The sequence below is a fragment of the Macaca mulatta genome, chromosome 9 (genome assembly GCF_049350105.2).
Source record: "Macaca mulatta isolate MMU2019108-1 chromosome 9, T2T-MMU8v2.0, whole genome shotgun sequence".
NCBI lineage: Eukaryota > Metazoa > Chordata > Mammalia > Primates > Cercopithecidae > Macaca > Macaca mulatta.
The window spans coordinates 134,709,984-134,733,225 of NC_133414.1; the positions used below are offsets into that span (position 1 = coordinate 134,709,984).

A 23,242-nucleotide genomic window follows, 5' to 3' on the forward strand; every position below is an offset into this window, starting at 1 on the left:
GGCAAGCAATGTCAGTGCAGGCCTGATACCTCCATCCCTCTCTCCTTCAAACAGCCCAGATTTTGCAGGGCCACATCTGCATCCAGAAAAGGCAGAGGCCATGCTTGGGCAGGGAGAGGGATAATAAATATTTCTGATGCCTCCACTTACCAAGAAACTTGATACCCGTTTGGACGGCTCCTTGGTTGCCTAACATTTTAGCTCCAACTGTCAGAGTCTCAACAAATGGTGTCATATGTGCCCATCAGTCCATGTGTCACTGGATGGGGCAGGCTAACCCTTTGTAGCCGAGAAAAGGACATCTCACACTTCAGAGGTAGGAGGGATGAGACTGGTCTCCAGCAAGGCTTTTGTTCCTGGCTGAGCTCACTGAGCTGAAGACTTGGGCAGCACTTGGAGCAAGTGGCAGGAACCAGAAATTGAATAGTTTTCATGATGCTTGCCTGATCCAGAGACTTTTTTTTTTTTTTTTTTTTTGTAGCTTTTCATCTTCAAGTCTAATTTTGTGTTTTCTCTTTGTTGCAATTTACAGATACTTGGCTGACCACCAACTTACTGACACCGCCAATAGGTAAATCATCCTCTCACTCTTCCCAGAGGCTCACTGTCTACCTCTGGACAAATGTTTCTTTTGAAAATGATAGAATGAGGCTCAAGCGGGTGACTCTGTTTTTCATGTTTCTGCATTTGCCTGGGGAGAAAAGTGGACTCCCTGGGAATCTAGTTCTGGGTCTGATGTTGGAGGCTGGAGGGTACTAGTGACCTGTCTCCCCTGGGATTATGTTTTATGTAGTCAGGAAAGATCCTCATCCAGGTGCTCAGAACAAGCCCGGGAGGGCTCCCTAATCCTACTGGGACCTTGTTCCTGGCCCTCAGGCCACAGGCTGCAGATGTGAAAACAGTGGGGAAAGTGCCTGTCCCCGCCGCCATCTGGCCAAAGTCCTGCCATTCCTGGCACTTTGTTAGAAGCCAGAGAGGACCCTGTGGGTGCCACCAAACTCCTGAACATGAGGCAGGTCTCGGCCTCCTATCTGGAGCTGTGGGGCTTCATCCTGTGTGAGAATGGAGCTCAGAATGAGGAGTGAGGCCTCCATTCCTGTCACTTCCAGTGGAGTCACAGGTGCTTTCCCAATTATTTGAGCTTCCATAGACTTGGGTAGAGTAGGACCTCACTGTTTCTTCCACTATGATGAAGCTGAACCTCTGTTTGTATTCATATTCCAAGGTGATTACCTGCCCACGTGACTTTGGCCATGAGAAACTGCCCTGAGTGTAGAACATTCCTTAAATCCTTAAATCCTTGAACTCATAATCAGTATGGATGAAGGGTTCTTGTGTTCCCCTGTAGGATCTGAATCCAGTTTGGCCCTGAGGCTGGTGAATGGAGGTGACAGGTGTCAGGGCCGAGTGGAGGTCCTATACCGAGGCTCCTGGGGCACCGTATGTGACGACTACTGGGACACCAATGATGCCAATGTGGTCTGCAGGCAGCTGGGCTGTGGCTGGGCCACGTCAGCCCCAGGAAATGCCCGGTTTGGCCAGGGCTCAGGACCCATTGTCCTGGATGACGTGCGCTGCTCAGGACAGGAGTCCTACCTGTGGAACTGTCCCCACAGAGGCTGGCTGTCCCACAACTGTGGCCATAATGAAGACGCTGGTGTCATCTGCTCAGGTGGGTCTCCAAGACTTTCCAGACCCAAGAGTGGGCTCCCTCTCTTGGGGTGGAGTTTGCTCCAGAGGAAAGTCGTAATTGCATTCTGATCTCCTCACTCGAAGCTTCTTCTGTGTTTCCTATGTTTCTGAAGACTTGTTAGCTCTCTGCTAAGAATCCATATGAATTCACTGCCTGGTGTTCCTATGGTCACTTAGGAGAGAGGGCCAAACTCACACAACAATCCAGACTTTATCCCCTTCCTAAGGCAGTGCAAGGAAGAGGCAGAAGAGAAAACTGCTGGCTCCCCAGGGTTCCATTTCTCCCCTGCTGAGTAACAGTGGGTGAGGGTATGGTAGCCACTGCACAGACAGCGGGGCGGAGGAGGGATCCTCTCCTTGGGAGAGGCTCATGGTAAGGAAAGGACACATTTTGGGGTAGGGAATTCTCACTTAAGGCCCCAGTAAGGAGCATTTGGATTGGAGGCATATGGGCTAGCAGTGTAAATGTGTAGCTGTGCATGTGTGACCTGGTTCTTCGTCAGTTTCAACTCCTTCCAAAGAACTGAAGTGCATTGTCTGTCTAGCAAGCCTGGTGGGAGGGCAGCCCCCATGAGATCGCCAGGCAAACCCTTGTTATTACCTGTGGTTTGGGATGGAAGATCACACAGGAGATTTTTGCTGGAGTGGTATCCTGAGACTTGCTGACTTGGTGAATTACTAAAACCTTCAAGGGAAAGGGTTGGTTTTGGTTCAACTTGGACATCACATCCAGACACAGTGTTAATCGCCTTGGAGCTGGAAATGGTGGGCAGAATCTGCTTGGACCTTTTCTAAGGAGCATCTTCGAGTCCAGCCAAAGCACTGGCATTCAGCAGGTCTGGGTGAAACTCCTGGGTCTTGCTTGAAGCCTCTGGCCACTCCTTACCTCATTCGATGTGGAAGGTTCCCTTATTTACCAGTTGTCAATTGATCTTTAAAGAGGATTTATTATTAGGGATGCTTTTGTTTGCACATGGCAGGAACTGAACTCAAACTCTCTTTAGCTAGAAAGGAATTCATTGGCTCAGGTATCCAGAATGTTTAGTGGTGGATCTGGAGCTTCAGGTACAGCTGGTTCCAGAAGTTCTAAGTCTTTTTTCCCTATGCTTTGCTTACATTTACCCTTTTATCTGTGTGGGCTTCACTATCAACTTGCTTTTTGCATATGGCTGAAAGACAGCAGAGGGCAGCCCCAAGTCTATATCCCACCAGGAGAAGGAGTCAGGCTGTCCCAGTACCTCTGGCTGACAAGGCCTGGGAGGACTCTGATTGACCTGCTTGTCAACAGGTGCTTTCTTCCAAACCATCTCTATTAGCTCTGATGGCTCAGCCAGAGTTCTATACCCATCTTTGTGTTCCCTTGGGGCGATGGGAAGGATGGGGGCACTAGGCTGTACTTGAACCTTGTAGGATGCTACTTTTTAAAATAGGAATGACTGTTTCTATTAGCATAAAAAACAGGCAGGATGTTTGAGACAGAGTCAGCAGTCCCTTAGTTGGACCCTTCCTTTCCTTTGATACTCTCTGCTCTTTGTTGGCTGACGTTACCCCTCTATCCCAAGATGGAACCTTCCCTCTCCCTGGCTGTTGTCCATGTTCGTTACCATCATCTCTATCTAGTTCCAGGACTTTTTCATTATCCCCAACTGAAAGCTCTTACCCCTTAACCATTCATAATCCATTCCTCTTTCCCTCAGCTCCTGGCAACCACTAATCTGCTTTCTGTCTCTGTATACAGATTTTACTAAGAACCCTGATCATTTTCTGTGAATGGAATCATAGCCTTTTCTGTCTGGCTTCATTCACTTAACATAATGTTTCCAAGGTTCATTCATGTTTTAGCATGTGTCAGAACTTCATTACTTTTAATTGCCAACTAATATTCCATTGTATGGCCATGCCATCTTTTGTCTATCCATTTATCAGCTTATGGACATTTGGATTGCTTCCATCTTTTGGCTGTTGTGAATAAGGCTGCTATGAACATTAGTGTATGATTTTTTTGTTTGCACTTGTGTTTCCAATTTTGGGAGATATATATCTAGGAGTGGGATTTCTGGGTAATAGGGTAATTATGTTTAATTTATTGTGGAAACACCGAACAGTTGCCATAGCTGCTGCACCAATTTGCTTTCCCCCCAGCAATGCCTGAGAATTCTGATTCCTCCATATCCTCACCAACACTTGTTATGATGTCTTTTTCATCATGGCCATCCTAGTGGGTGTAAGGTGGTATTTCATGGTGTTTTGATTTGCATTTCCCTGATGACTAATGATGCTGAGCATCTTTTCATGTGTTGGTGGACCCTTTGTATATATTCTTGGGAGAAGAGTGGCTTCGTTTTATAGATACTAAGCTGAAGACCAGAAGAACTAGACTAATATCAGTATCTTAGCCCAGCTCCTGAGCTCACCGGACAGGGTTCAGTTACACAGAGGGATCAGGATGCCTGGCCCAGTGTTGTGTCTAGCATGTGACATTCCTTCATGGAGGCCTAACTCTGCCATTTTTCCTCCACTCTCAGGCATAGGCACCTCTAGGTATGCACAACTAAGTGTTATCATAGTCACTTCTGCCCACTGTCCCTGTAGCTCATGGTATTCAGTGGGTCCAGGTTTTGTTTCAGATTGAAGGCAAGCTGTGGGTTTGAAAGTGACTCAGGAACAAGCCTCAGGCCTGATGGGGTGGTCCCTGTGAGCAGAGTGAGTCAGCCAGAGGTGGAGAGGTGGAATCTCCCAAGAACCAGGTCCTAGGGCTGCACTTTGCCAGGCAAGTGGGAGCTGGTCTTGGTTGCATCCTGCTGCAGGGGTGCTTGAGCCCAGTGGTCCCTGCAGATCCAGGCTGATGGCTCCTGCACTTTAACCTCTGAATCTGAAGGCCTGGCTCAGCACTTGAATTTCTGGGCACTGAGATAACTCCATTGGAGAACATGCACAGCTCAGTCCGTGCCCAAAGGTTCTAGAAGACAGCCCTTAAGGATAACATGTTGAAGAACAGGCTTCCGTCAATGTCTATGCTGCTGGAGAACATTGACTGGAGACCCAGAAACCTTGGCCTTCTGGAAGAATTCAGAACTTCACTCTGACCTCAGATCCTCTCCCTTTAGCAGATACAGGAGAGAGTGAATTTTCCTGTCTCTTCTAGAATCCAATTCTGGTGTGGCCCTGAGGCTGGTGAATGGAGGTGACAGGTGTCAGGAGTGGAGGTCCTATACCAAGGCTCCTGGGGCACCATGTGTGATGACAGCTGGGACACCAATGATGCCAATGTGGTCTGCAGGCAGCTGGGCTGTGGCTGGGCCATGTCAGCCCCTGGAAATGCCCAGTTTGGTCAGGGCTCAGGACCCATTGTCCTGGATGATGTGCGCTGCTCAGGGAACGAGTCCTACCTGTGGAGCTGCCCCCACAATGACTGGCTCTCCCACAGCTGTCAGCATAGTGAAGCCACTGTCATCTGTTCAGATGGGCCTCCAAGACTTGGGCCTCTATTTTAGTGCATGGTTTTCTCCATGACAAGGCTTCTCTTTGCACTAACCTCCTCCCAGCCTGAGCTTCTCTTCTAGATGGCCAGTTTCTCTGATACCTCAACAGGGCAAGAACATCAGCAAATGTTGTCGATGTCTTTGACTTTTATGGGTAGGCACTAGCTTCTTCCTTACATAGGTTCCTATAGCAAACAAGGGTTCAGTCAACTTTCAGCTGTAAGAGTGAATTCTTCAAACACCTTTTTTTGAGACTAACCCTTAATGTTTATGTCTACTGTTCCACTCTCCTGGATGACTCTTGGGGAGCATTTCTAAGTGACAAGGTGGGACAGACACTCAACATTTATCTCGCTCATCATCCTGGGCACTGGGACTGACTCACGTTTTCTTCTTTTCCTTGCAGCCACCCAAATAAATTCTACTGTGTCAGGTGAGTCTGCTCCACCCCAGCCTAGCAATATTCTCTTGGAAATTCCACTCTCTCTTGTTTCCAGAAGTAGGAGGAGTAGGGTAAGTTCCCCCTGAGGGGTAATTTCTCTCTGAGGGCTCAGACCTTTGTTAGGGTGATGAGCTGAGTTCCCACTGCCATCACTCTCATGTCTGGCTACACTGCAGAGGACCCCTGTGTCCTCCTGCTATTGCCTGCTGATAGTGCTAAGTGCTGGCAGAGATGCTGCTGTGGAAGGAGGCTTTGGTCCTCCCATTATTTCAGATGAAAATAACTGTCTAAATTAACCCATGGAAAATTGGGACCTTCATTTTAGAAACATAGCCAAGCGAGACTTCTGCATGTATTTGTCAAATGAAGAATTCTTTCACTTTGAGGGAGCCATCCCCAACATGTTTTTGTGCCACAGTGAAAATATCCTGGGCCAAATATGTTGGGAGGTGCTACATACTCTAGACCTTACTGGCCATGAACAGTGTAAACTGGAATGGTCAAGGCTCTGAGAAGTCCTATACTAAGGAAAAGGATTTAACTTTGTCAGTCATACAAATGACTATGGAATGGAAAAATTATCTAGTAAATTCCTAAACAGCTTCATTTTTTTTTTCTAGATTGGTGGCATCCAACAACTACAATCACTACAAGTAAGTATCACATTTTCCACCTGAACCATAGGTCATGCATTTCTTATCCTCAAGCTTGGCTATCCATGAGTGAATGCTCTGCCCCCACCCCAGCCTTCCTCAATCTGCACATAGCCCTGGCCTGTCCCACTACACCCTTCACCTCTTCATTTGAATCAATGAGATAAGTATTCTTAAAATAATCGACTTAAAGGCTTTTATTTTGGGGGGTATCTCCAAAGCTTTGGGAAGAAGAAGGGAGACAAATAGTAAATGGATAATTTTACTACAAATTATGCTTTTCCACGTCATTTTTATTTCACTATATGGATATGTTTCAATAGATTTTCATTGCTTTTAAAAAATAGTAGGACTACTTTTCTGTGTTATTAAATCTTTTCTCACTATTATTTTAAGTGCCTGTATTGTATTCTACTATAGAGATACGCCATGAATTATTTGACAAATCCTCATACTAGATATTTGTTTGTATTTCTTCATTACTGTAAATGATTTTGTGATGAAGAATATTTTTATAGACAATTTTTTTGCATACCTCACTAATTTTTCCTTTAGGATGTAAATGGGTGTACTGGACTAAAGTCAACATCAACATAGTGCCTGGTACATAGAATGTACTCCATACATACTAACTTTTACTGTGTTAGGTATTTTAAGATCTTGCTGTGTGTATGGTCCAACTACCATCAAGAATTGTTGTAAAATTATGGAATGATGTAACAGTCAAAGTGATCTTCTTCCTCAGAGCTCACAGTATTATTTAATACACAACCAACTAGAAAATTACAGTTGTGACAAGTGTTTCCAAGGAAAAGTTCAGTGTGCAAAGAGGAAGTATTAGTAGAGATCTTCCTTGACTGGGGGGTTAGGGGAAGTTCCTTATGGAAGTGACATTTAAGCTGGGAGTTAATAGAGGAGCAGGTTCATTTGCTGAAGTGTCTTCTAACTAGAAGGAATGCTTTGAAGGCCCTAAGCTGGGAAGGAGCTTGGCTCTTTGAAGGAGGATGGGGTGGGGGCAAGGAGGGACTGCAGGAAATCTGTTGGGTGAGGCCAGATCATTCAGGGCCTTGTGGGGAGGTTAAGACTTCTATCTTTATCCTAAAGGTAGGGAGGCTGTGGAAAGATTTTAATCTTGAGAGTTAGCTAATTGGAAACATATTTGCAAAAGATCATGTTTATCTTTTCTGCCAAACTGCATTTCCTGGAGGCAGGGGCCATGTCTGCCTTTTCCATAATGTATCCTTATTATGCAGCATTGTGTCTGCCTTTCAAGAACTATTTATTGAAAGAATAAATGAATGAATGGATAAATTAATGAATACATACATAATTACTGTTGACATTTTGGCATACGTTCCATACACTATACACACACACACACACACACACACACACAGAGTATGGCATGCTTTATATCCCATTGTATAACCCATCATTTTCATTTAAGTGCATATAATACTTTTTTCATGACCTTAAAATTAGCATTTTTATAGCATTGAAATTATTTGTATAGAAGAAGGTTTAATGACTACACAATTTTCCACTGTATAGATATACCATCATTTAGTTAAACAGTTACTAATTGTGGGACAAAAACATTGTTTCCAATTATATTTTATAATATTAAGTGACTACATATAATAGCATATTTTATAACCATTTCTATTTAATGTTTAGAAATATGTAATTCGTATCCTTGCCTCTGAAAGTTTGACTTTATCCTTAATTATTTCCCAGTGTAGAAATAGAATGGGTGGGCAGGCCACACGATCTTCAAGAAACACTGTATTCCCACCAAATGGGAGAACACATTTCTATCTCGTAAGGGACTTGTACCTAGGATATATAAGTGACTCTTGTAGTCAATGATAAAAAGTCAAATAACCCAACTGAACAATGAGCAAAAGACCTAAAAGATATTTCTCTACAGAAGATTCACAGATGGCAGAGAAGGCATTGGAAAGATGCTCAATGTCATTAGCCGTAAAGGACATGCAAATTAAACACCCAGTAGGTGGGTCTTAGTCAAAAAGCCAGATCATAGCAAGTGTTGATGAGGATGTGGAGAAATTGGAAACCTTATACATGGCTTCAGGGAATGTGAAATGGTACAGCCACTTTGAGAAGCAGTTTGGTGGCTCCCCAAAAGGTTAGACCTGGAGTGACCATATGACCCACCACTTGAACTCCTAGGCATATACCCAGGAGGCGTGAAAACATACTTCCACACAGAAACTTGTATGTCAATGTTCAGGACAGCTTCATTCGTAGTAGCCAAATGTGAATGCAATGCAAATGTTCCTCATGGTGAATCAAGAAACAAATATGATACGTCCATGCAGTGGAGTATTATTTGGCAATAAAAATGAATTTAATAGTGGCCGGACGCGGTGGCTCACACCTGTAATCCCAGCACTTTGGGAGGCTGAGATGGGTGGATTGGCTGAGGTCAGGACTTTGAGACCAGCCTGGCCAACATGGTGAAACCCTGTCTCTACTAAAAATACAAAAATTAGCTGGGTGTGATGGTGGGCGGCTGTAATCCCAGCTACTTGGGAGGCTGGGGCAGGAGAATCGCTTGAATCTGGGAAGCGGAGGTTGCAGTGAGCTGAGATCGTGCCATTGCACTCCAGCCTGGGCTACAAGAGCGAAACTCCATCTCAAAAAAAAAAAAAAAAAAAAAAGAATTTAATACTGATTTATGCTACAACATGATGAACTTTGAAAACATGTTGAGAAGTAAGTCAAAAAAGACTACCATATCGTACAATTTGTTTTATATAAAATGTCCAGAATAGTCAAATCTATAGGGACAGAAAAGTAGATCAGTGGTTGCCAGGAATGGAGGGTGTTGAGAAGAAATGGGGAGTGATTGCTAATCACTCCTAAACAAGGTTTCTTTTTAGGGTGACGAAAATAATCTAAAACTGTGGTGATTTCAGAGCTCTGAGTATGCTAAAAACCATGGACTTGTCCCCTTAGAAAAACTAAACAAAGAGTTATGAAAAAGAAAAAAAAAAAGAAAACGTTTTAATTTATATCACTGAGTGCACATTTTGAAAAAATTTTTATTACTATAAACCACCCACAAAATGTTTGACTGTTTAGTATTTATCCCTTTCTGATAAATAGCAATAGCTAATATTGCTGGGTGCTTATGTGCCTGGCACTCTCTAAGAGTTTATATAGACATAGAAACATATCTCATGTTTAGGTATAAATGTTCATATATACACATCTTATTTGATACCCATAAGAGTCTGATGAGGCAGACGCCATTACCACTCTCATTTTTCTGATGAGGAAACTGAGGCAGAGAGGTTAAGTAACTGGCTCCGGATCATGGAGCTGATAGAGGCAGAGCCAAGATGCAAACCCAGGCTTCTTGTTGCAGAAACGCTGCTCCTAACCCAACGTTGTGCTACTTGTGAATTGACAGAGTCCTGTGCTCATGGAAGACGCTAGGGAGCACCCCGTATTATGGAGTGCTCTCCACGGGTCGGTGCTGTGCTCAGCCGGGACTATCCCACGTCCCTGTCTGTAGCGGATTGAACAATGATAACAGTCACTTTGTTGCTTTCTTGGCATTTTTGCTAGAGGTGACACATGCTCCCTCTGAAGCTTAGGTCACCTCCTCCCAGAGGATTGCTGTCCAGGCCCAACAGGGAAAGCAGACTCGAATCAAAGCTCCTAATATTGGGCCACCTCGAACCAGGCCCAAGAGAGGGGACTTGTTTACAGGGAAAGTTAAGTCATGTTATAAAGTGCAGAAGATGAAACTGGATGATACTTACATGGATGATTGCTTGTCACAAAATACCTGAAGACCTGGTACAATGGAGATGTCCCCTCTCTCCTCTCTAGGACCCTCTTCAAATTGTGGTGGCTTCTTATTCAGTGCCAGTGGGACATTCTCCAGCCCATCCTACCCTGCATACTACCCCAACAATGCTAAGTGTGTTTGGGAAATAGAAGTGAATTCTGGTTATCGCATAAACCTGGGCTTCAGTAATCTGCAGTAAGTAATGCCTGGTCATCTGGTGAGGGGTGAGTCCCTCTGCAGCACACCCAGTGGTTTAGACTGTGTCCTGGGCTGGGATGCTTTTCACTGTCGTGTGCTGTGGACAAGCTTTTGGTCGCTTTGGTTCTTATCATAAAGCATCAGGGAATACTGATGTCCTTTGGCTTAATTGAGGAAGAGCTAGAAGAAAAACCTGTATTCAATGGCATCACTCGTAAAGTCCAAACTATTTAAAAAATGGAGGGCCAATAGGAATTTCGATGTTGACTTGAATACATTTTCTCCATACAGGCTGGAGGCACACTATAACTGCAGTTTTGATTATGTTGAAATCTTTGATGGATCATTAAATAGCAGTCACCTGCTGGGGAAAATCTGTAATGATACCAGGCAAATATTTACATCTTCTTACAACCGAATGACCATTCACTTTCGAAGTGACATCAGTTTCCAAAACACCGGCTTTTTGGCTTGGTATAACTCTTTCCCAAGCGGTAAGTGCACACTAGACCATGCCTACGAGGCTTGGTGGATTTACCCAGCTGCCTCTTTGGGGGCATCATGGTTCCCCAAGGAAATCAACGAAGGGCCTCAGCGATGCATTGCCCATTCTCCTTCTCTTAGCACTGGCTGTGTGAGCCTCAAGGAGGGGCAGGCCCTTGGGAAGGCAGCAAAGGGTGCAGACTGGGGGGTCACACCTGGCCTTGGGTCTGCCACCAACTTTCCGGGGGACCTAGTGACTCTCCTTGCAGAGCCACCCTTCTCTGTCTGGAGGTGAGGGGATCTGAGCTTGGTGATGTCTGAAGCCCCTTTCAGCTCTGCGTGGAGTGGTCCAGTACCTCCACTCCAGCTTTTCCACATTTCTATTTGATGACTGTGGAGGTGGGGAAAGGCCTGTGGGATGCTTGGCCTTTGAGGTTCGTTGTGGGACATTTGCTGTGGGAAATGGCCATGATTTCCCGGTTAATGTGTCTTTCAGATGCCACCTTGAGGTTGGTCAATTTAAACTCATCCTACGGTCTATGTGCTGGGCGTGTTGAAATTTACCATGGTGGCACCTGGGGGACAGTTTGTGATGACTCCTGGACCATTCACGAAGCTGAGGTGGTCTGCAGACAGCTGGGGTGTGGACGTGCAGTTTCAGCCCTTGGAAACGCCTATTTTGGCGCTGGCTCTGGCCCCATCACCCTGGACGACGTAGAGTGCTCAGGGTCGGAATCCACTCTCTGGCAGTGCCGGAACCGAGGCTGGTTCTCCCACAACTGTCGTCACAACGAAGATGCTGGTGTCATCTGCTCAGGTATGGCCCAATGCCATGGAAGGCCCATTTCACCTGTAACCTACTATAAAGGGAGAGCTTAAGGCCAGTGGCTGATGGTGTCTGTGGCCCAGGCAGGAGCTGGTCATGTGTGCTCGTGGCCTGTGCACTCCAGAAGAGCATGCAGGGGGCTGCTTTATCTTTGGCCAGTTTCTGGACCCAGGGCCATTATGCTGAACACTCATCTGACTAAAGGACCTCCAGCAATGATTCAACTTCTTTATGCTTCAGTTTCCTTGACTGTTGAGTCGGGGTGGCTATGATAGTACTTGCTGCCAGTGACAATTGGGATGATTTTAGAACAATCATGGTCAAGGAGAGAGTGATGGGTGTTATGACCTCAGCTGTAATCCTGATGACCACAAGTATGACGGGATTTAGGGAGCATCTGGGGAAGCTGTGAAGGCTTCTCAACAGCAATTGCTCGGTGGACCTGGGGGTCCTCGACAAGGGGGTCAGGTTATGAGCCATGTACGTGTATCTCTGCATCATTCTGGCCCCTCCTCAAAGCCACATGTCTGTGACCTATGCTTTTCTTCTATTCCTTTTCAGGAAACCCACTATCGACACCTGGTAAGTCCCCCCGATTTCCATTCCACTTCCCTAGTCTCCAGGTCTCTCCATTGCTGCTGCCTAGACTGTGCAGGGCGTGTTGCTCACTCTCCAAGGAGTTTATCTGTGGTGCCCTCCTCTATAGCCCCTGTCCCCTCCCCTGCCAGCCACCAGGACAGTGTGCCCGTCTCTGTGCTTCAGTGGCTTGGCCCACCTAAGAGTAGGATCTCCAGTCAGTCCCGAGGTGAGGCCTGCCACCTGTCAGATTTGCCTGTCCTCGCAGACACTAGACTCTGACCAGTGCTGGCCAAATGGGGCCCACTGCATCGCTAAGCTCCTCCCTGCCTGCTCCTGAGCTGCTCTGAGTGTTCCCAGCATGGCTCTGGCACCTCAGGTCTTTCCTTTCCAATATCACCTCCCATCCCTGCTTGCCTTGTCATCTCGTCTGGCCTCCCACAGCAGCAGCTTCAGGCCTGCCCCTCTCATCCATTCTCCACTGTGCAGCCCCTTCAAGTGATTCCTCAGGGTCTTCTGGTGGTGACCCCCTCCTCAGCACAGCATGACTGCCAGGCTCCCTATGCTTGGTGCCCTCTCCCCCTCCGCTGCCTGCTCCATCCACATGGAGGTTCCCAAATCTCTTCCACCTGGGTGCAGTTGCACCTGCTGTTCCTCTGCCTGGGACACCCTGTTTCTACCTCTTTGCCTGCCCTCTAATTACTGCCCTTTTTTCCCCATTCCATTTGGGGCAGGGGCCAGACTTCCAGGCTCCTCTCCTTCCCCAGGCTTTGGTCAATCTCAGCCTCTTCCCACTCTGCTGGGATTCGCTCTCCTCCAGACCTCCCCAAGGGCAAGTGAGCTCCCCAAGGGCAAGGCCTGTGTCCAGCTCCTCCCTGTGGACTCAGGCTTGGCACAGCATCTGCACAGCTCACAAGCAGTCGACAGCTGTGCCAGGGATGCCGGAAAACTGATCCTGATCTTTTCTTTTTGTCAACAGCTCCTTTTCTCAACGTCACCCCTCCAAACAGTAAGTTCTGAGCTCCCTGATGAGTCTGTGGCAGAGTGGCCTGGAAATCCCCCTTCCCATTTCCTCAGTGACAATGGGGCTGGGGAGGAGACGGCTTCCCCCAAGGTGATCTCCCTGCAAGAGTGCCCCGCCAGCCCTCAGTGGATGGTCCAGATCTAGGCCACCTCTTGCTTTTATTTGGTTTCTGTCTTGGGAATTATTTTTTAAATTTTTAAAGTAATTTAAATTTAAAATAGTCCCCAGGTGACTGTGTGCTCTGGGGGTCCCCGACATTCCCGTTTTTTGTCCTGACAGCAAATTATTCCTGTGGAGGCTTCCTGTCCCAACCATCAGGGGACTTTTCCAGCCCATTCTATCCCAGGAACTATCCGAACAATGCCAAGTGTGTGTGGGACATTGAGGTGCAAAACAACCACCGTGTGACGGTGGTCTTCAGAGATGTCCAGTAAGTGTGTGCCAAGAAGAATGCCTTGGGGCCTCACAGACCTTTCAAGAGGGAATAAATGGTACTTAGAACATCAGGAGAGATGTTTGCTGGGAGACATTTTTGACCTAGCCCAGAGGCATCCCGTGCAGAGTTGGGGAGGGAGCACAAGAGCCTTGGACTGGACAAAAGCTCTGGTTTCAAGTCCTAGGTCTGCCACCAATTTGCTGTGTGACCACAGGAAGTCACTTAACTTTCCTGAGCCTCAGTCAAAAGAGGGGAATAAAATACCTGCTCTCCTCACCTCATTGGTTACTGGGAAGGTCACGAGAAAGAGAGAGGAGAGAGAGGGAGAGAGATGTGAAAATATTTACAAAATGTTGTCCAATGGAAAAGATGGTTGTTAAGTAGTAATGATAGACTTAGGGGCAATAATAGCACAAATAATCCTATTAGCAACCACACTGGCCAGGTATGGTGCCTCAGGCTTGTAATCCCAACAGTTTGGGAGGCTGAGGCCGGAGGATCACCTGAGCCCAGGAGTTCAAGACCAACCTGAGCAACATAGGGAGACCCCCATCTCTATGAAAAAAAAAATACAAAAATTAGCTGGGCATGGTGGCCTGCACCTGTAGTCCCAGCTACCCAAGAGGCTGAGGTGGGAGAATCGCCAGAGCCCTGGAAGTTCAACATTGTGGTGAACTATGATAGCGCCAGTGCACTCCAGCTTGTGGAACAAAGCGAGACCCTGTCTCAGGAAAGCAAAACAAAACAAAACAAAAAGAACAATTGTATCAGCTTTGTGGAACCCTTTTTCTCCACCCTCTCCTTTCTTCATGTGAGTTCCCAGGGATCAGGGAGAGATGGAGGAATTGCTGCTGCAGAGGGTAGGGTATCTGCTCTGCATCCAATCACAAGTAGAAATCATTGTTTTAAGCAGAGGGGACATTACTAAAAGCACTTTTCTTTTCTTTCTTTCTTTTTTTTCTTTTTTTGACACAGAGTCTCGCTCTGTCACCCAGGCTGGAGTGTAGAGGCACGGTCTTGGCTCACTCTAACCTCTGCCTCCTGGGTTCAAGCGATTCTCCTGCCTCAGCCTCTCAAGTAGCTGAGATTACAGGCGCACACCACAATGCCTGGCTAATTTTTGTATTTTTATTAGAGATGGGGTTTCACCGTGTTGGCCAGGCTGGTCTCTAACTCCTGACCTCAGGTGACCCTCCCACCTCAGCCTCCCAAAGTGCTGGGATTACAGGTGTGAGCCACCATGGCTGACATCAAAAGTACATTAATATATGATTTATCCAAGGAGGTGGGTGGCCCAACTGACCACGAAGAGGCACCAGTATTTTCTAGTGTCCTGAACAAGGGGCTACACTAATTTCTTCTCTAACAGCCACTATTGAACAAAATAGTTTTCCCTGTTGATTTCTGTTTGCAGTGGGTTTTGGAGTCTCTGCTTTAGTAATTCATATGGGATTTTGCAAAAGATATATCATTTTATTCTCTTTGTCATTACAATACAAAGATTGCACTTAAAACTTATGCAGTCCTATGGGAAAAGGTTGACCATGAGTGGTTCTTTAACCAGCATCTTGATAGCAATGACCATCACCATTTGTGACATTTTACAAAGCCCTTTTCTGTATGTTGTTTTATTTGAGCTTCACCATAGCCCTCTTCAGCGTGCATGGATCAGATTATTTTGCCTTTGTAAACAGGAAAAGCTTTAGAGAGATTATTTGACTTGCCCAATATTTATTCAGTTATTTATTTCTCTCACTATGAACTCATGCATATTGATTTTATTCTGTGGGGGCACCAGGGGCTTTTCGATAGAAGAAAAATGGTCTAGATCAGGATGCAGGCCCTTCCTTTCCTGATGTAAAGGGCTGACACGTGAGGGGCTGTAGATTTCATATTTGTGACCACAAAGGGCAGGACTAAGACCCAGGCATGGAGGTTGAGGGAAGATGAGACTCTCTTGATTTAAGGAGACCTATGACTTTCTTTTTTTTCAATTTTTATTTTTATTTTTATTTTTTGAGACAGGGCCTCGCTCTGTCGCCCAAACTGGAGTGCAGTGGCACGATCTCGGCTCACTGCAACCTCTGCCTCCCGGGTTCAAGCGATTCTCCTACCTCAGCCTCCTGAGTAGCCGCCCTCACACTACAGGCTTATGCCACCACGCCCAGCTAATTTTTGTATTTTTAGTGGAGACAGGGTTTCACCACATTGGCCAGGCTGGTCTCTAACTTATGACCTCAGATGATCCACCCACCTCAGCCTCCCAAAGTGCTGGGATTATAAGCGTGAGCTACTGTGCCCAGCCAAGGAGACCTATGACTTTCATTGATGAACTTTGTCAGAGTTTCTGGCACAGAGGTGCGACCCCACCCTGAGATCTGACCCCTGTGTCAAATTCTGGGAGGAAATGAAGCCAAATGGTGTTTCCTCTCTCTGCAGGCTTGAAGGTGGCTGCAACTATGATTACGTTGAAGTTTTCGATGGCCCCTACCACAGTTCTCCTCTCATTGCTCGAGTTTGTGATGGGGCCAGAGGCTCCTTCACTTCCTCCTCCAACTTCATGTCCATTCGCTTCGTCAGTGACCACAGCATCACGAGGAGAGGGTTCCGGGCTGAGTACTACTCCAGTCCCTCCAATGACAGCACCAGTAAGTCCCCTTGTGGGAATGATTTGTTGGGACTGGGGACATCCTGAGAGCATCTGTGGCTCAGCTGTCCCGTGGTTGTGGAATAAGAAATGAAGGAACCCTTTCAGGTCACCAGGGCTTGATTTTCAGCTGAAAGGGGCCAGGAGTAGTGGGCCTCAGGACTCTGGCTGCCCAGAAATGAAGTCAGGACTAGAACTGGCTGACAGGTGCTGATTGGCCTTTCTGTGGTCAGCAGAGACTAAGTAGAGGGTCCCAGATGATGCTCTTAGTGGAGAGAGATGAGTCAGTGCCAGAGGCAGAGGTGACCTCTTGGCTTGAAACCTTGTGACCTTCTCAGAGTGTGGGACACTGTGTCCGTGGCCTGAGACCTAACACATTTGGCTTCTGTCTGAAGATAGACTGAGCTGGGTGGCTGGAAGTGGCTGAGATAAGGTCACTCAGCCACTTCCAGCAGAGCCTGTATGGCTATGATTTGAGTTGCTGTATGGACTGATGTATAGATTGGCCAAGGGCCAGGCAAGGTGACCTCCAGGGTCTCTTATGCAGTCAGGATTAAAGACTGACTTGCTTCATGGCTAAAAGACTTTGTTTTATGACATTCCCATAATTTGAGCATGCAGTTACTTTCCTTTATAGATAAATGGTAACTTGGCCAAACATTCCACTTATTTAAAAATGCTGCCTCCAGTTCTCCATCAGAGAAATCCTGAGTCCACGTGCTCTCCCTGGGCTTTCATAAGAATGGGGCTGACTTGACCCTAGGGTCCTTGGGGGATTGCAGGGAAGTCTGTGCCCACACCCTAAGTGCCCACCCTCCCTGTCAGCCACCCTGGTCTGTGCACTTTTTAAGTGGAAAGGGCATCTGACTCCGTAGGACTTGTGGAGTCCGGGGCAGTAACTGAGTGCCTTATCTGTCCTTGTCTATCAGACCTGCTCTGTCTGCCAAATCACATGCAAGCCAGCGTGAGCAGGAGCTACCTCCAAGCCTTGGGCTTTTCTGCCAGTGACCTTGTCATTTCCACCTGGAACGGATACTACGAGTGTCGGCCCCAGATAACGCCGAGCCTGGTGATATTCACAATTCCCTACTCAGGCTGCGGCACCTTCAAGCAGGTAAGCCTGGGGCTTCCCATTCCATTTCCCAGTGCACGAGCTTTCTTATAGTGGTATGTGCTGTGCTTCTTGAATTCTGGGGATGCAGAAATTATGATTTTGGCATAATCAGGACATAATTGGAATAAAGGAAGATAAAAAACTTTCGTTTTTTTTCCATCAGCAGTAACAACAGCAGCTCCTGGAGCAGCTCCAGATTTTGCAGGGCCCGAAGCTTATAGAATTAGGGTCGGCGGTGAGGGGCAGGTGTTGAGAGGGGCAGGGGCCTCGTTAAGTCAAAGAGTGCAATATCTATAAACTTTTATAAACTTTGTGACAATGTATGGCTGTGCAAACACATCGCTAGGCCTTGGACGAGGCCCGCACATTGCACCAGGCAGGGAAGAGGGGCCCGAAAGCTTCAGCTTCATTAGCTCCACAGTCAGTTGGCCTCTGCAGCTGCCATTTGTTGAGCTATCACCATCTAAGATGGCCCCCTGCGTCCAATTTTGGGTGAAAGTGAAGCCAAAATGGTGTGTCCCTTCTCTATAGGCTTGAAGGTGACTGCAGCTATGGTTATACTGAAGTTTTCAACAGCCCCTACCACAGATTTCTGTGATTTGCCTGGGACTTTGCAGATTTTAGCATAGAAAGTCCCACATTCCAGGAAACCCCTCACTCCCAGGCAAACGAGGACAGTTAGTCACCCTGCAAGTGGCAGATGCTGTGATTAGTCCTTGTCATACTCCTCCAGTGAAGGCTCAGCCTTAATTGTGTTGGGTTCTGGCTTGTGAGTTTGGTCAGTGGAAGTCAGTTCACTGAAGGTGACCACTGTTCCTGTGCCAAGTGTGTAGCCTGAAGACTGCCACCTGAGCAGCCCTGCTGAGAGCCCTTCACACCTGTTCACACCTGTTCACACCCATTCACACCCATTTGGAGCAGCCAGACAATTCTCTCAGCCCTGTTTCTTCTAACTTGGCTGATTATGCACAGCACATTCCACATTCTTATTCCTCCACTTATTTATTTATTTTTATTTTAATTTTTTAATGACAGGTTCTCATTCTGTTGCCCAGGCTGGATGCCCAGGCATGGGTGCATCATAGCTCACAGCAGATCTCAACTCCTGGGCTTAAGCAATCTTCCAGCCTCAGCCTTCAGAGTAGCTGGGACTACAGGCATGTGCCACTACACCCAGCTAATTAAAAAAAATTTTTTTTGTAGAGGTGGGATCTTGCTATGTGTCCAGGCTGGTCTCAAACTCCTGAGCTCAAGTGATCCTCCTGCCTTGGCCTCCCAAATGCTGAGATTATGGGCATGAATCACTGCTCCTGGCCTCCTCTATTTCTTTAAATAACCATATTTCCTATCACACTGAGTGCCTCAGGGGCAGGGCCAATGTTTTGTTCATCTTTGCAACCCCCAGTGCCCCTGGTCCTGAGCCTGAGAGTTGATATAGTGTTATTAATGGCTCATACAGATATCAGACACTGAACTAAGCGTACTATATAACTTTTAAAATTCTCAGGACAACTTTATTCCCACTTAATTATGAGGCAATGGAGGCTTGCAGAAGGTAAGCCACTTGCCCAGGACCATATGGCCATGAGCTGCGTGTCTAGGACACAGAGGTAGGGCTGTGCCATCCATGGCTGGAGCTTCCCACAGCTCTACCAGGCTGGCCTGTGATAATGAATCTTAATCTAAAATTAGAACTGCTTCTTCTGACCAAGAAATAAATCTGTACTCCACGTTCATTGTTTGGAGTGGATTCAGAATTTATCTCCATCGTAGGCACCATAGGCAAAGGTGACGTCCATGCAAATGATCATGTTAATGTACAGGGTTCAATGGAAAGCACCTGAGAGTATCTTTGAAAGACTAAGAAAGGTCATACTGTCACGCGCATCTGTGTGAAAAGACCACCAAACAGGCTTTGTGTGAGCAATAAAGCATTTTAATTACCTGGGGGCAGGCGAGCTGAATCCGAAAAGAGAGTCAGCGAAGGGAGATAGGGGTGGGGCCGTTTTATGGGATTTGGGTAGGTAGTGGAAAATTACAGTCAAAGGGGGTTGTTCTCCGGCAGGCAGGGGTGAGGGTCACAAGGTGCTCAGTGGGGGAGCTTCTGAGGCAGGAGAAGGAATTTCACAAGGTAATGTTGTCAGTTAAGGCAGGAACTGGCCATCTTCACTTTTTTGTGATGTTTCAGTTACTTCAGGCCATCTGGACGTATACGTGCAGGCTCAGGCTCAGAGGCCTGACATTCCTGTCTTCTTATATTAATAAGAAAAATAACATAAAATAGCATTGAAGTGTTGGGGCAGCGAAAATTTTTTGGGGGGTGGTATGGAGAGATAATGGACAATGTTTCTCAGGGCTGCTTTGAGCAGGATTAGGGGCTGTGTGGGAACCTAGAGTGGGAAGGATTAAGCTGAAGGAAGATTTTGTGGTAGGGGGCGATATTGTGGGGTTGTTAGAAGGAGCATTTGTCATACAGAATGATTGGTGATTGCCCGGATGCAGTTTTGTATGAATTGAGAAATGGAAGACACAAGATCTGAATAAGAGAGGGAGAAAAACAGGTATTAAAGGACCAAGAATTGGGAGGACCCAGGATATCCCATTAGAGAGTGCCCAAGGGGATTCAGCATAATTATTTGCTTGGTTGGTGAGTTTTTGGGCTCTATTCTTGAGTTTTTTTATGTTGTCGTACACCAGGCCAGATTGATTTAGGTAAAAACAACACTTTTCATTAAAAAATATACAGAGTCCCCTTTCTTCAGTAGTGAGTAAGTCGGGGCTTCGGTGATTTTGGAAGAAAGAGAAATGCAAAGCCAGCAACTGTTTGTTAAAGAAGGATTAGAAATGGCTAGGAGAGAGTGAGTGAGATTGATAGTGTGGTGGAGATAGCTGGGGAGAGGTAGAGGGTGGCTTAAGAATAAGAAGGAGAATAAGATTTTGAGTATAAAAGTAAAGAATAGGACTTCAGGGTGAAAGTATTGGAGCGTACTTCCTGTCAGCAAAGATTATCTATCCACTTTAAGAGAGACTTAAGGGTGGTGGTTTGAGATAAAACCAGGACATATCAGTTATGATGGTTTGAAGGAAAAGTGTAAACTGGCAGAGTAGTTGAGAATGGTGAATAGGAGTATGACTAGACAGAAGACAGTAGGGATGACAAGTTTTTGGGGTGCAATTCAAGTTGGGCTAGCGTCTGGAATGAGACTGAGGCCTAATAAAAAGGAGCGTCCATACAGGAGTCCAAATGGGCTGTACCCTGTAGCATCCCGGGGACAGGCTCTAATTCTGAGAAGGGCAAGAGGTAAAAGTACCGTCCAGTCCTTTTTAAGTTGTAGGCTGAACTTGGCAAGGTGTGTCTTTAAAAGACTATTAGTCCGTTTTACCTTTCCTGAAGATTGAGGACAGTAAGGGGTATGAAGGTTCCACCGAATACCAAGAGCCTGAGAAACTGCTTGGGTGATTTGACTAGTAAAGGCTGGTCCATTATCAGACTATATAGACGTGGGAAGGCCAAACCGAGGAATTATGTCTGACAGAAGGGAAGAAATGACCGCGGTGGCCTTCTCAGACCCTGTGGGAAAGGCCCCTACCCATCCAGTGAAAGTGTCTACCCAGACCAAGAGGTATTTTAGTTTCCTGACTCCAGGCATGTGAGTAAAGTTAATTTGCCAGTTCTGGGTGGGGGTAAATCCCCAAGCTTGATGTGTAGGGAAGGGAGAGGGCCTGAGAAATTCCTAAGGAGTAGTAAGATAGCAGATGGAACACTGAGAAGTGATTTTTTGAGGATAGATTTTTATGATGGAAAGGAAATGAGAGGTTCTAAGAGGCAGGCTAGCAACTTATAACTTACATGGAAGAGGTTATGAAATGATGACAGAATAGAATGGGCCTGTGAGGCTGGAAGGAGATATTTTCCTTGGTCCAAGAACTATTTACCTTGTGTGGGAAGAGATTGATAGGTGGCAGTTTCAGTTGGGGAGTAGGTGAGAGTGAGTGATGAGAAGGAGAAAAACTGGCCATAAGGGACAGAAGTTGGAACGCTAGCTGCTCCTTTAGCTACCTTATCAGCATAAGCGTTGCCCTGAGCGATGGGATCTGACTCCTTTTGATGGCCCTTGCAGTGAATGACTCCAGCTTCCTTTCAAAGTAAAGCAGCCTTGAGAAGAGTTTTTATTAAAGAGGCATGAATGATGGAGGACCCTTGCGTAGTGAGGAAACCTCTTTCTGCCCATATAACAGCATGGTGGTGCAGGATATGGAAGGCATATTTAGAGTCAGTATAAATATTAATGTATAGTCCTTTTGCAAGAGTGAGGGCCTGAGTTAAGGCAATGAGTTCGGCTTGCTGAGAGGTAGTGGACGGGGGCAAAGCAGTAGCCTCAAGGATAAATGTGGAAGATACTATAGCATAGCCTGCCTTTGCTGGTGAGTAGTGATTAGGCCTGGTTGAACTGCCATCAATAAACCAAGTGTGATCAGGGTGAGGAACATGAAAGAAGGAAACATGGGGAAATCGTGAATGCCAGGTGGATTAGAGAGATACAGTCATGGGGGTGTGGTATCAGGAATAATTTGGGAGGCTGGATTGAAGTCCAGGCCAGGAACAATGGTAATTGTGGGAGACTCAAAAAAGAGTGAATGTAGTTGAAGGAGCCAGGGAGCAGAAAGTATATGCGTCAGGTGTGAGGAAGAAAATAGATTTTGGAGGTCATGAGAACTGTAGAGAGTGAGTTGAGCATAGTTTGTGATTTTGAGGGTCTCTAAAAGTATCAGGGCAGTGGCAGCTGCCACACGCAGACATGAGGGCTAGGCTAAAACAGTAAGGTCAAGTTGTTTGGAAAGAAAGGCTACAGGGTGCAGTCCCAGGTCTTGTATAAGAATTCTGACTGCATAGCCCTGTACTTCGGCTGTGTGTAATGAAAAGGATTGGGATGAGTTAGGGAGAGCTCATGTGGGAGCAGCTTTTAGGGCTGTTTTTTACGGATGGAAAGGGGAGTGAGGAAAGGATTTAGGATTTATGGGGTCAACTAGCATTTCTTTTGTGAGTTTATATAATGGTTTAGCCAGGATGGTAAAACTAGGTATTTAAAGGCAGAAGTATCCAACCACGCCCAGGAAGGAAAGGAATTGTTGTTTTGTAGAAGGGGTTGGGGTTTTGGAGATTAGCCAGACACGATTAGCAGGGAGAGCACATGTATTTTTATGAAGAATTATGCTGAGATAGGTAATGAATGAGGAAGAAATTTGGGCTTTGGAGGGGGATACGCAATATTCTTTTGAGAATAGATGTTGGAGGAGCAGAAGGGTGTCCTGTTGGGAAGATTTGTAGGAGGGGCTATAAAGTAGAAGGTTGTCAAAATATTTAATAAGGTGAGAAGCAGATGGATGGAAAGAGAGTAAATCATGAGAAAAGGCTTTACTGAAGTAATGAGGGCTGTCCCTAAAGCCTTGTGGCAGTACAGCCCAGGTAAGCTGCTGGGACTGATGGGTGTCAGGGTCAGTCCAGGTAAAAGCAAAGAGAGGCTGGGATGAGGGGTGCAGGGGAATAGTGAAAAAAACATCTTTAAGATTAAGAATGTGGAATAGTGAGTTGTGGAGAAAGGTATTGAGGACAAAAGAGTGTATGGGTCGGGCACCACAGGGTGGACAGGCAGAACGATTTGGCTGATAAGGCGCAGATCCTGAACTAACCTGTAAGACTTGTCCAGTTTTTGGACAGGTAAAAGGGGGAATTTTAAGGAGCGTTTATAGGCTTTAAAAGGCCATGCTGTAATAGGCGAGTGATAATGGGCTTTAATCCTTTTAAAGCGTGCTGTGGGATGGGATATTGGCGTTAAGCTGGGTAA

The 23,242-nt window shown here is 46.3% G+C and overlaps 1 protein-coding gene across 50 annotated transcripts in view; it reads left to right on the plus strand.

Moving 5' to 3' along the window:
• Positions 1-23,242, plus strand: part of DMBT1 (deleted in malignant brain tumors 1) — a 96,714-nt gene that overhangs the window by 66,776 nt on the left and 6,696 nt on the right. For all 50 annotated transcript variants that reach the window (XM_077947754.1, XM_077947769.1, XM_077947779.1 and 47 more), the window contains 12 exons: positions 533-571; positions 1,349-1,672; positions 5,581-5,607; positions 6,237-6,269; positions 10,134-10,287; positions 10,582-10,784; positions 11,270-11,590; positions 12,161-12,181; positions 13,155-13,184; positions 13,479-13,629; positions 16,075-16,283; positions 17,212-17,396. In XM_077947754.1, the coding sequence (XP_077803880.1) occupies positions 533-571; positions 1,349-1,672; positions 5,581-5,607; positions 6,237-6,269; positions 10,134-10,287; positions 10,582-10,784; positions 11,270-11,590; positions 12,161-12,181; positions 13,155-13,184; positions 13,479-13,629; positions 16,075-16,283; positions 17,212-17,396 (1,697 nt within the window). The remainder of the gene's footprint in view (positions 1-532; positions 572-1,348; positions 1,673-5,580; positions 5,608-6,236; positions 6,270-10,133; positions 10,288-10,581; positions 10,785-11,269; positions 11,591-12,160; positions 12,182-13,154; positions 13,185-13,478; positions 13,630-16,074; positions 16,284-17,211; positions 17,397-23,242) is intronic.